At 42.3% G+C, this 14,076-nt stretch overlaps 1 protein-coding gene across 1 annotated transcript in view; it reads left to right on the forward strand.

Moving 5' to 3' along the window:
* ATP2A3 (ATPase sarcoplasmic/endoplasmic reticulum Ca2+ transporting 3) overlaps positions 1-14,076 on the forward strand; it is a 148,828-nt gene that overhangs the window by 88,961 nt on the left and 45,791 nt on the right. Inside the window, exon 8 of the mRNA XM_034420907.3 lies at positions 1,828-2,292. Coding sequence (XP_034276798.1) covers positions 1,828-2,292 — 465 coding nt within the window. The remainder of the gene's footprint in view (positions 1-1,827; positions 2,293-14,076) is intronic.

The raw sequence follows: 14,076 nt of genomic DNA on the forward strand, positions 1-14,076 counted from the left end.
TCCCAAAAAGTATTTATGATCCAGTTCCAAATTTCCAACTCCCTCCCCCCCACCCCAAATGCAGGCAACTGACTGCATTACGTTCACTGGTAACTGTCTGCATTTATGACTGCTTGCAGCATCCTGTGATCACGTGACTGCAATTTATGACATTTTTGTTGAAAACCCGAACATCGCAATGGGTTTGGTTAATGACTGCAGCATTTGCTTAATGATCATGGATTTACTTAGCAGCCATATTGATTTGCTTAACAAGTGCCATCAATAAGGTCACCAAATCAGATCGGTCATGTGGGTAACCCACTTTATGACTGTCACTGTTTAAAACCATAATGGGCTGACTCCATTATAGTTGTAAGTCGAGGACTACCTGTATATGAAGGCCAGCCAACCTTTTTAAAGCTGAGAATTGCCATTGCCCTGGAGGTGATCAACAGGAGAATGGGCAAAATTGAAGGCAGCAATGGGTGATGACACAAACCAAAAAAGAACGGAGATGAAATTTAGATATGTAACCCATAGACAAACAAATCTGGTTGGGAGGTAAGTAACCCCTTTTCTCTGTGCTGCTGTCCTTTATTTTCTCCTTCTGTTACCTTTTTCTTGTGCAGCCAGCTGCATAGAAGGTCTGAATTGTTTTATAGATAGATTATGAAGTTAATCTAATCATCATTCTGGTAGTCCAATCTTTCTGGTTACATAGCTTTCGGACATTGTCAGATTATATCAGGGGAGCCAAACTGGACCAGAGAGCCACCTGTAAGTTCTAAAAAGTTGAAATGTGGGGGCCAGTATCAGGGCTCAACTGAAATTGGGGTAATCTCTTCAATGGGAAAATGGTAGAAAATGTAAACAAATGTCCATCATCAGTGGCTAAAATGAAGCCTTGAGAAAAGAGGAAAATAATTCTTCTGAGAGATTAGAACTGCAAGAGAATATGAAGAGTTTGAGAGCTGAGTGGATATAAATCTGGACTTCCATTGTTGTTCATTTAGAGATTGCCAACTGTCTTTTAAGGATACTATTTCTTGCAATACTGTACATACAAGATGTAGTTTTTAGTAATGTTCATCCATGTCTTCATGACAGTCCAATATCCAGAGATCTCTAAAAGTTGTTACCATATTCTAAGAACTTTCCTTAACTGGAGAGTTATCATATTAACAATGTTTCATTTTGATGAAATGAAATGAAAACGAAAAAGTTTAGCTGTTTTCTTGGCCCCCACCTACTCATCTACTATTTTTGTGTGAAACCCTCAAAAGCCACTGTCGGGCTACAGGTAGCCCTGGTCTGCCAGAAGGTGTTGTTCAGAAGCTGAACGTAGGCTTCAGTGAGAGAACCTCATCTAAAAAGTTATCTGAGGGACTGTCTCTTGACCGGTCACATCTACCTGGCCCACTAGATCGGGGAGGCAAGGAATGCTGTGGGTCCCATCCCCTAGGGAGATACAGAAGAAAGGCCTTCTCCGTGGTGGCTCCCTTTCTTTGGAACATTATTCCCCCAGAGATTAGAATGGACCCCCACTTTAACACTCTTCTGGAAGGCGCTGAAGACCTGGTTCTGCCAGCGGGCCGGGGGAACCCAGAGCAGGATGGAGCCCATTAAATGGCTGATGTGATGTGTTGACTCCAGGGTGAGGGGCTATTATATTATTTTATTAATTTACTATTTTATTATTTTCTTTTATTAGCTTTATTTTTTTCATATATATGATGTTTTAATAACCCTGTAAGCCTCCCTGAGTCGCCATGTGTGAATAGGCGGCAATATAAATGTTCTAATAATAATAAAATAATTTAAAAATATATCTTTTCTCTTCCTAAGGGAACCAACATCGCTGCAGGCAAAGCTGTTGGTGTTGTCATCGCCACTGGAGTGTACACAGAGATTGGGAAAATCAGGAATCAGATGGTGGCCACGGAGCCCGAGAAGACCCCTCTGCAACAGAAGCTGGATGAGTTCAGCCAGCAGCTTTCCAAGGTTATCTCCCTTGTCTGCATTGCAGTCTGGGTCATCAACATCAGCCACTTCAGCGACCCCGTGCATGGTGGCTCCTGGTTTCGCGGTGCCATTTACTATTTCAAGATCGCCGTGGCTTTGGCAGTGGCTGCCATCCCTGAAGGACTTCCTGCAGTTATCACCACTTGCCTGGCATTGGGCACCCGTCGGATGGCCAAAAAGAATGCCATTGTCAGGAGCCTCCCCTCTGTGGAAACCCTAGGATGCACTTCCGTCATTTGTTCTGACAAGACAGGCACCCTGACGACCAACCAGATGTCCGTCTGCAGGGTGAGTCCTGAGTTGTGTGGGATAGTAGACATCAGTGCCAAATTAATTTCTGCATTCTCAGTTTGTTGCAATGCTTCTAGTTTGGTTAAGGAGCTTGATTATTTGAAGAGGTTGTTTTTATTTGCTCTGTATTTGTTGGCGTGCTTTGCCAGCAAAACCAAGGAGTTGGAGTAGCCAACTAGGTTTTCTACAGCAACATTTCTGAACATCCACATTTATAAAACAGATGTAAAAACAGAGGTAGCATAGCCCCAATAGAAGAGCTGTACCACTACGACAGAGGTCTTCAAACTTGGCAGCTTTAAGACTTGTGGACTTCAACTCCCAGAATTCTCCAGCCAGCATAGCTTCTGAGAATTCTGGGAGTTGAAGTTCACAAGTCTTAAAGCTGCCAAGTTTGAAGACCTCTGCACTACGACAATGTTTGAATTATTGGGGTAGAGGAAGACAAGCCCTATGTCCATAGCATTTATTTATTTATTAGATTTTTATTCCAACTTTATAACTCAAGGGGGTGAACGTACATAATACTCCTTCTTCTCCTATTTTCCCCACAATAACCCTGTGAAGTGAGTTGGGCTGAAGAGAGAGTGACTGGCCGAAGTTATTCAGCTGGTTTTTTCATGCCTAAAGCAGGACTAAAACTTTTAATCTCCTGGTTTCTAGACCAACACTTTAACCCCGTGATGGCGAACCTATGGCACATGTGCCACAGGTGGCACACGTAGCCATATCAGTAGGCATGTGAGCTCAGGTCCGGCGCGCATGTGCGTGCTGGCCAGCTGATTTTCAGGTCTGGGCCCACCAGAAGTAGGGAAACAGGCTCTTTCCTGCCTCCGGAGGGCCTGGGGGAGGGTGGGGAAGGCCCATTTTTCTTTTTCACCTGGCTCCAGGGCTTCTCTAGGTCGGAAGTTGTCAAACGGGCCGTTTTCGGCCTCCGGAGGACTTCCCAGGGGTGGGGGTGGGGAAAGCCGTTTTCGCCCTCCCCAGACTCCTAGAGAGGCCCTGGAGCCAGGTGAGAAAGAAAAAGGGGCCTACCGGACCATCACATGCCAGGAGTGGGGGGGGGGCAGGGGTCGCACATGCATGCACAGGGGCAGGGCACATAGAATTATGGGTGTGGGCACGCGTGCGCGCATCCCCTCCCCCCCTCCTGGCACACAATGGCAAAAAGGTTAGCCATCACTGCTTTAACCACTACACAAAACTAGCTCTCTGGTATCACAACAGTATTACAGAATTGGAAAGGGGCACTTGGGTCTTGAGTCCAAACTCCCACTGAGGGCAGGAATTTAAATCTTTTCCATCCAGGAGAAAGCAGGACTTATTAAATGGATTTATTTGGAAACTTTTGTTCCACCATTGATCCCCCAATTCGCCAGGAACAGCTTATATTTCAATATCAAACAATATCGTCCTTGTTCTTGGCTGTATACACACAAGGAAAAAGAATGGGGAAGAAAAAAAAGAGAAGGCCTCTCAGCCACCAGATTTTAAAACTTCAGAATTCTTATAAGAACCAACTAAGATGAAAAGAGGAGGAAAAGTCAGAAAGAGCTTTAAGATTTAGGAGATAGTTTTGGATCCATAAATCGGATCTGGAAGCAGCTTTTTGCTGATTAAAATTATCATCTTTGCCATGTAATGGATAATCTACTTGGATTCATGAAACATATGTGTTTATACTTTTCTCTCTTTCCTTCCAAGCTGGCCAGGAATTTTAAATTGAAATGCTGAATTTATATCTAAGTCTAAGATTTAATGTTGTGTCTTGAACTGTGTACAACTGTGATCAAGTGCATTGTTTTTATAGAGCGTAAAGGAGAACACGTTAATTGGGTGTTTGCTGTTAAGTTCCATATTCCCCACCTTAAAAGTTTCTAGGCTGGGTGCACATAGTGTAACTCTGAATTCTAGCCAACAAAGAACCTTGACATGTGTTTGGCAAGAGGAGAATGAAAGTGCAGATCTTCGAGCTGCTTACATCACCTGTGTGTCCCTGGTAGCTAATGTGTGAAAAAGGAAATGCCTATGTATTACATATAAAAAAGATGTTGAGACTCTAGAAAAAGTGCAGAGAAGAGCAGGATGATTAGGGGACTGGAGACTAAAACATATGAAGAACGGTTACAGGAACTGGGCATGGCTAGTCTAGTGAAGAGAAGGAACAGGGGAGACATGGTAACAGTGTTCTAATATTTGAGGGGCTGCCACAGAGAGGAATGGAGTCAAGCTATTTTCCAAGGCACCCAAAGGCCAGACAAGGAATAATGGATGGAAACTGAACAAGGAGAAGTTCAACCTGGAAATAAGGAGAAATTTTCTGACAGTGAGAACAATCAACCAATGGAACAGAAGTTGCCTTCAGAAGTTGTGGGAGCTTCATCACTGGAGGATTTCAAGGGGAGATTGGACTGGCATTTGTCGGGGATGGTATAGGGTCTCCTGCTTGGGTGGGGGGATTGGATTGGATGACCTACGAGGTCCCTTCCAACTCTGTTAATCTATGTTACATATTCTGACAAACAGCCCTCAAAATTCTTTTCACTTAAAGGTCTCAGGGTCTAGCTAGCTTCAATGAAAGGCAAATTGTATGCACAATCACAGACACTCTTGATATGTACTTGTTATCCATCCATTATCCTAGAAAACTACCTCGCACATTACCAGATACTAAATGTATATATTTTGCACTGCTTTCTAAATTAGGGTTTGTGTAATCATGGCTTTATGAATCATGGATTCTCATCTGGTTTGCAAATCTCTAAATCTCCAAACAGAACAAACTGTCAGCGTTCCAGAAAACCCCCCAACTCCAAGTAAAATCTCTGAAGCAAGCATTTTTCAAAGTTCTATTTACTAGAATAGATAAACTGGCACATCTGGGAAAACCCGAATCTGAGAGATGCAGGTTTTCCCTCAGTAAATCAAAACCCCCAAAACCATCCCCTCACTCCTCAGTCGATCACATGCTCCGATCACCATCTGTCCCATCTCAAGACAGCACTCTGACCACTCCTTCTCCAGATGCAGGATCGCCCTGACCTTGACCGACAGGAAGAAGGCTATTATGTCTAAAGACAACCCCTCTACTAAATCCCCCCTCCTACTTTCCCACACATGAGAAAGTGGCAGCATGGAAGCTTCCGGCCTAATATGGCTTCCAAAGCTGATGTAAACTATAATATAGTGTAGAACAAGGTGCAGCCCAGCCCATTTATCCATCGCTGTTCACTTTATCTAGTGACAATTCTCGAGAAGGAATTGCGAAACCCTCAGAGGCTCCTGCTTTTGTGAATCCAGGAGGAAAGGTGAACCAGCCAACCAGACAATAGTTGTGCATGTTCTAAGAAGGCTAGCACCATTTTGCCCTAATCCTCCAGAAAGTCATAAATTGCCCGATGCAGTTGCAAAAAGTTTGCCCACAAACAAAACAGCAGGTTGGAGTGTTCCCTTTTAAAGCACACCTTGGTTATCATTCTTTCTAGTTTTGTTTTTGTTCCAACTGGCAAATGAAGTATTTGCATAAAGCTTTTTTCTGGGATCAGGAGGCAAATTAATGCTTGGACTTGGAAGGGGGGAGGCGGCTGTTCACTGTTTCCTTAGCAATGCAGCCTCGTGAATGGCCTGCAGTAATTTTGTGCATCCAGCGTGGGGGAGGCAGCAAGCCGTTGGATGATAAGATGATGGGGGTCATACCCAGCAGTGGAAGCAGCACTTACTAATGAGATGGTGGGAGGAACAGCTCATCTCTCGAGGAACCTGTTTTTAGCCCTGGCCTGCTGGGGTGGCATTTTCTTGGGTCTAGTATGACTGGCAAGTAGCAAATCAGCGCCTTGTCTCCCCAAAAATCATAGGAATGAGTGTCGGATGCTACATGTTTTTTAAAAAAACCAAAATCAAACACATTTGCGCCCTGTTTATTTGCTTGTTTTTTGTTTACTACATTTATAGGATGCAAGTCCCGTGAATAATAAATAAAACAGAGCCATGTAAAAGAATAAAAGCATAATTGGATTATTTTAGATTATAGGATCAAGATGACAAATGTGGCTGACAGAGAAGAAAATAAGGGCACGTATGAGTTTTTAGAAATGTTCCATTTTTAGTTTAAGCAGCCATGTTACTTTGGCACTGAAATTGGAAATCCCACAAGTGTTCATTCCTTCTAAGGTGGTCATAATGCAGTACCAGTACATTAATCACTATTAAGTATATTGCAGTAGTAATACAGTAGTTGTAACAGTTCCGTTTTCAGGACTCTGATGGTTGCCAAACATAATTCTTCCCCCTTCCTAACTACAGACCCCTGCCTGGGAAAAAGGCAGCCTGAAAATATGTTCACAATCAAACTAGCAATCCATGACCCATTGGATCATCGTTTCAAAAATATTTCCTACCTAAACAGAGTAATCAGGGGCAAAAAAACAGTGGGAGCAGAAGCGATTTCCAACTTCCTGCTGGCCTGACCACAGCTGACTGCTCTGCAACTAATGGTGGGACAGGTCTACCAAATCTCTGGAGGGCTAGGGCAGGACCAATCCACTTGATCTCCAGTATTAGAAAGAGCTGGTCGTCTACCTAATGTCCCGAGGGCTAGGACAAGTTCTTCTGAACTTCTGAGTGGTGGCATGGCAGCACAGAAGTATTGAAGCAACTATAAATTTGTCAATTTTCAATCCCACAGAAGTTATGGGTCCCAGATTTTGGACACATCTGGTAAAGTTAGCCCATTTGAGGTACTTTGGTTCAAAAATTGTTGCCCTATGAGGCATTGTTTCAACCAGTTGAAGGTAACAGACAATAAGGGTTTCAGTAGTATATAGATAAGTTCAGGATTCTGAGAACATTACACTTTAAGCATTTTGAATTCATTTAAAATTAATAGATTGAAAGCCCCACTGGTCCATGGAGCTCACTGAGAGATGCTGGGCCAGTCAAAATCTTTCAGTCCAGACCATTTCAAAGGGGTACTTTGGGGGGAATGAAATAAATAAAATCCTCCTACTAACTATCCTGAGTTTTCATGAAGAAAGAGCTACAGTATTTATTTGATTTGTTGATGTAGATAGTTGCTCTTCCTGGAGAAAAACAAGTCTCTGAGTGTGAAATTTTTATTCTAGTTGAGTAATTGCATATGGTGCATTCTGGTGGGAGTCTCTCTGTGTGGGTTGGTTGATTATTATAACATTATCTATAAAGTAGCTAACTGTTATCAGGAGAGGTCAAGATAGTATGGCTCTGATTGTGACAGACTGAGGGAGACATGTGGGCGCTAGGGAGGTGTTATGAGAGGAGGGAGATCAGCAGTTTAATATTATCTCTGTTTCTAGCTTGCTGACTCAATCCTGGGTCCTTGTGGTTGAATTGCTGGTGAACATCAGCTCTTGTTGCTATTGATAAACACCTGATCCATCATGACTTGATTGTCAATGAATAGACATACAGTTGTGGCCAAAATTGTGGAAATCTTTTGGGGGAAAATGTATTTTTGAGGTTTGATGGCTAATAACATCACTCTTTTTTTGGAGTTTCAAGATAAGCATATCCCACTGCTGGAATGGCCTGGGAATAGCCCAGACCTTAAGCCAATTGAAAATCTATGGAGCCGACTAAAGAAACTTGTTAGTCAGAAGCGACCCAGCAATAAAACCCAGTTAATAGAAGCAATCGTTCAATCTTGGTTTCACATTATAACAGCTGCAGAACTAAAAGACTTCCCATGGTTCACTCCGTGGAAACATGTTGTAAGGCCATAATTCATGCTAAAGGTTACCCAACTAAGTATTAACTGACGTGATAATTTTTGTATAATTTTTTTCTATGGTGATAATTTTTGTATATCTCATTTTTTCTACGTGTTTCACTTTTCTTCTTTATACTATAACTGCTATTGTAATAGCAAATCCTTCATGAAAGTTATTGCATTACATTCTTGATTAAATTATCTTTCCATCAATATATAATTTTATGGGACTACTCCAAAATAAAGTGGTGTTGTTAGCTAGTTTTAGAAAATACACTTTCCCCAAAAGGTTTTCACAATTTTGGCCACTACTGTACATGGTGTGTATTCCTGAAAATTCCTGGTGGGTAAAGACAAGATATTACCCTCTTGGGGTAATCCTTCTGGTCTTCAAATCCTGCAGTAACCGTGAGCTTGAAGCAATAGGATGGCATTGATCTTATGGGACCTCTTAGGAGCTCTGCTCTTCATTTAATCAGGAGCTCTGCTCATCATTTGGCAGGGTGTTAAGTGCATGCGCATTAAGTCAGACAGCAGAGGCAAAGGCAAATTGGATAATATTCCAATGTACTGACTGACCTGTTGTTCATCTGGACCCCTCACTGGATTCCTTGATCTAGTTTCTGGGCTGGTTTGCAATTGTCATACCAATCTTCTTAGCCTCAGTTGAACTTCTGTGTGCTCAACATGAGGCTGCCTTTGTAGATCATCCATAAAGTGCAACCAATTCAGAAGTCCGGATATTGCTGCCACCGTGGTCTTATTAATCTACTTTGTGTGCCCTGCATAAACCACAAGTCGAATTGCATTAGCTATTAGAAACTATTGTTCCTAGTTTTGATTACAAAGTCCTTATATTGCTTGGCATCTGGGTATTTGCAAGATAGCCTGCTCCAACCTGAGTCAACCTGAGTTGATCCTTCTGAAGAAGCTGTGAATAATGGCTCAATTTTGGAAAAGCCCTGCCTTTCTGCCATTGTCCCTGTTTTCTGGAAAAGCCTCCTCCTAGAAGTAATACTGACCTCATCAGAGATTGGATTTCACCAGCAATATGTTTTTGGTACTGTATAAATTGTAATGAGTATTATTTATTTCTTTAAATATTAAGAAACATTTTAAATACCATTGATCTGAACAGCCAGCAGCCTATTTAATAAGGGTTGAATTAGCTGGGAGTATACAGTGATATGATCTGTACATCAGGAAGGCATATTTTATGATTTCATTTCAACAAAGGCAGAGAGGGGTTCCTTTTTACCATCTATGATTGCAGAGGGAAGAGGAAAACCTGGCCGTATTTGGGTCATAGTAATTTGTGTAAGTATTGTGTGGGTTGTAGTTTCCTTCTGTTATTATAAAGTCGACATAGCCTTGGGGCAGCTACAAGTTTATTCTGGAGCTTCCTATCTTCCAGGCTTTGCTTGATAACCACGTTATCCAATCAGAGACATTCCCAAATGGAGAAATTTGCTGGCTACAGTTCTGGACCATTCAGACTGCAAGATATTTTGCAGGAAAAAGAACAGTAGCCCCAGAGAAGATTGATTTTGAGCCAGTAAGATGTAATTGCCAATTTCAATGCTAAGTAGTCAAGTTTCCAGTCTAAGTAAAGCATTAGGGAGTTATCTTAGCATAGAAAACATGGCTCTCAAAAATGTGACTGAATTATTTCATAAAAATGAAGGTTTATACAGTATAAGGCTGCAGTTCTACATTCTTCAGTTTTCCATTGTATCTTTGGAAAATGTACCATTTTATTTGATTGTATTCATAAAGTGTGACTTCTTTATTTAGAGCAGATGTTGTAAAGTCAGTTAATTAATCACATGCATTTTGATTAATAGGCAAACCAGTACTTCTTTAATTGGGTGCTAATGAACTAAAGACCCTGACATTTTGGGGGGGAAAAAATACAGTGTTCAGAGTCTAGGCCAAAACTAAGAATAACTAACTGGATAAAATAAAAAATAGTTGATGGTTGGATTTTAGTGAGTCAAATAATGGCTCTGTTAGCTAAATATTTATTACTCCAGACACAATCCTAGGAGGAAGAAAAAAATTAATGTTTAACCTTCAGGAGTTCCCTTATTAAACAGAGGCAAATATTTAATGGGGAGGAATATAGCTGTTGTCCATAAATTTGCAGACATAAGGTTAAATATTTGCTTGGGTGCCATGGAACAGTCCCTTCTCCATGAGAGATTATATTTATTGCTAAACGTGTTAGCTTCTGCCCTGCCCTCAGCACTGTATAACTTGAGGCAATCTTGAAAAAACATTTAGTTTAGTCTTGTTCTAGACAAGGTAAGGCAGGGATAGACAACTACTGTCCCCATTTCTTTCATTTTTTTCTATGTCTATCCCAGTTTTTCTCAAAATGTGATCTAAGAACCTTGGGGGCCCTCCGAGACCTTTTCAGAGGTCCATAAAATCAAAAATATTCATCAGCCTCTGTTGAAAAGTAATACAGTGTTAAACCTTTTGTGATGACCTAGGGCATGGCACAGAGATAACACAAACAGTTGGCAGTTCAAACCACCCTTTTATTGCTCCAAATTTCCCCAAACACTCCCATATTTCTGGCAAATCCCAGAGCAAAGTGATAACAAACCCTCACCCAAACCTCAAGCAGCCTCTGGCTGCAATTAATCCAGCCCAGCACTACCTGCACCAAGGCTGCACAGCAATAAATCCAAGGCTGCACAGCAATAAATAAATCAAGGAGTTCAGGAAGCAAAAGATCCAGTTTAATTAGTCTAGAACGGCAGAAGGAATGCAAGGACTCTTAGAAAGTTCAAACATCGGCACACAACACTTCAGGAACTCAGTATTTGTTCCCGACAGATGCCCCTCCCCACACCGTCTTCTTAAATCTCATTCCCCAGGTATGCCTTGTGAAGATGGGTGGGCATTCTTCTCCCGAGTAGCTTGCTCAGTCTGCGCTGTTCATGCCTTCTCTCCAGTCTCTGAGGTCTTGGATCAGGAGGGGGTGGTTCTTGCTCCTTGCCTGAGCTCTGTCTCTCATGTTCATCCTGCCTCTGTTTCTCCCTGCCTACAATCTGTCCTAATCCTGAAAGTCCCTGGACTTCCCCATTTTCTTCCAAAGACAATGAAGCCGCCCCCTCAATCTTTGTTGGCTCAGGTTTCAACTCATCTTCCCCTGCAGATTCAGGCTCTGATGGGAGCATGACACTTTCAACCAATTGTGAGAAGTGGCAGTGAACGCATCTCTCTTAATTTTTAATATGGTAAAGGTAAAGATTTTCCCTGTCCAGTCGTGTCCGACTCTAGGAGCGGTACTCATCTCCACCCTGAGTCTCCGGAGAAAGGCGGCATATAAATTGAAGTAAATAAATAAATAAATAAATTTCTTTGCTGAGGGAACCAACATTCTCCGAAGACACTTCCTTGATCATGTGGCTAACACAACCATATGCTGAGGCACACGGAACATTATTACCTTCCCACCGAAGTGGTATCTATTTAATATATATGCGTTTGCATCCTTTCGAACTGCCAGGATGGCAGGAATTGGGGCAAGTAATGGGAGATCAATGTGTCGTGTAGCACTCGGGTCTCGAACCCAGGCTGTCAGCTTTCCAGCTTACAAGCTCATTGTCTTAACCACTGAGCCACCATACCCCCTTTAATAGGACAAATATAGACAAATCTAAGCCATACAGACAAGTGTCCTCCAAAGAGATCCTGAAAGAAAGAAGGTTAAGAAACACCAATCTAGCCCATGCTAAGGCATTTAGTTCAGCAACATATGAAGGCCACCAATTTCCCATCGCTGTTGTAAAGCAATGTTGACAAGAACAGCCTGGAAATCTTAGAATCACTCCTGTTCCCCACAATCTGTGGGTCTCTTTGGCCACAACAAGACAAGTCATAGCAATGTTTCCATAGTCATCATTCCCAATGATATTTCAAGAGACTGGAGGCAGGGCCGGATTTTCCTATAGGCTAACTAGGCTTCAGCCTAGGGCCTCAAGATCAAGAGGGGCCTACATTCAAATTGTTAGCAAAATTAAAATTACACTTTCACTATAGGTGAAAGGGCCTCATAAGTGGAATAGCCTAGGGCCTCTTTTCATCTAAATCCGGCCCTGACTGGAGGCAGAAATGGTTCAGGAAACCCTAAGGAGCCTTTTGTCCTGAAATGCTACCCTCTTTCTCAGAGTAAATGTGACATGTTAACTGACTCTAAAGAAGCACTCATGATGGCAACAAATATTGCTAGAACTATTATTGCCGCAATAGGCTTTAAAAACAAGGGTATCTCAGAGGAGTTAGTAGTAGATCTCAGACGCAATGACAAACAGAGGTAGTGGTTGCAGTGGGTGCCAAATGACAATAGAAGTAGAAGAAGATGGAACTGTCATGGGTCTCAGTGAAGCTGATCCAGCCATTAAGTTTTCTTACGCTTCAGTTTTTCTGTTTTCAGTTTTCTCCATCCTGCTAAGCAATAATAACTCTGCCCTGATATATCTGCTTTGTCTGTATACTCTTTTAAAATATCTATGAGGTTCTTGATATTAAAAATAAATGAACAAACACATAACTGTCTAACTATCTATTGTCAGTGATTCAAAATTCAGCCTTGCCAAGAAGGCAAATTTGCAGGCAGTGCAATGATATAATTTGTTCTAGCATGTGCATTTAGAGCAAGTGTGGAACTTGTGGTCCCTGCCCTGCATACAGTGGGGCAAAAAAGTATTTAGTCAGCCACCAATTGTGCAAGTTCTCCCACTTAAAAAGATGAGCGAGGCCTGTAATTGACATCATAGGTAGACCTCAACTATGAGAGACAAAATGAGAAAACAAATCCAGACAATCACATTGTCTGATTTGGAAAGAATTTATTTGCAAATTATGGTGGAAAATAAGTATTTGGTCAATATCAAAAGTTCATCTCAATACTTTGTTATATATCCTTTGTTGGCAATGACAGAGGTCAAACGTTTTCTGTAAGTCTTCACAAGGTTGGCACACACTGTTGCTGGTATGTTGGCCCATTCCTCCATGCAGATCTCCTCTGGAGCAGTGATGTTTTGGGGCTGTCGCTGGGCAACACGGACTTTCAACTCCCTCCAAAGGTTTTCTATGGGGTTGAGATCTGGAGACTGGCTAGGCCACTCCAGGACCTTGAAATGCTTCTTACAAAGCCACTCCTTCGTTGCCCGGGCGGTGTGTTTGCGATCATTGTCATGCTGAAAGACCCAGCCACGTTTCATCTTCAATGCCCTTGCTGATGGAAGGAGGTTCGCACTCAAAATCTCACAATACATGGCCTCATTCATTCTTTCCTGTACACGGATCAGTCGTCCTGGTCCCTTTGCAGAGAAACAGCCCCAAAGCATGATGTTGCCACCCCCATGCTTTACAGTAGGTATAGTGTTCTTTGGATGCAACTCAGCATTCTCTCTCCTCCAAACACGACGAGTTGTGTTTCTACCAAACAGTTCTACTTTGGTTTCATCTGACCATATGACATTCTCCCAATCCTCTTCTGGATCATCCAAATGCTCTCTAGCAAACTTCAGACGGGCCCGGACATGTACTGGCTTAAGCAGGGGGACATGTCTGGCACTGCAGGATCTGAGTCCCTGGCGGCGTAGTGTGTTACTGATGGTAGCCTTTGTTACATTGGTCCCAGCTCTCTGCAGGTCATTCACTAGGTCCCCCCGTATGGTTCTGGGATTTTTGCTCACCATTCTTGTGATCATTTTGACCACATGGGGTGAGATCTTGCGTGGAGCCCCAGATCGAGGGAGATTATCAGTGGTCTTGTATGTCTTCCATTTTCTAATAATTGCTCCCACAGTTGATTTCTTCACACCAAGCTGCTTGCCTACTGCAGATTCAGTCTTCCCAGCCTGGTGCAGGTCTACAATTTTGTTTCTAGTGTCCTTTGACAGCTCTTTGGTCTTCACCATAGTGGAGTTTGGAGTGTGACTGTTTGAGGTTGTGGACAGGTGTCTTTTATACTGATAACAAGTTCAAACAGGTGCCATTAATACAGGTAATGAGTGGAG

This window comes from Pantherophis guttatus, chromosome 1, assembly GCF_059756535.1.
Source record: "Pantherophis guttatus breed Tessera chromosome 1, ASM5975653v1, whole genome shotgun sequence".
NCBI classification, from domain to species: Eukaryota; Metazoa; Chordata; class Lepidosauria; order Squamata; family Colubridae; genus Pantherophis; species Pantherophis guttatus.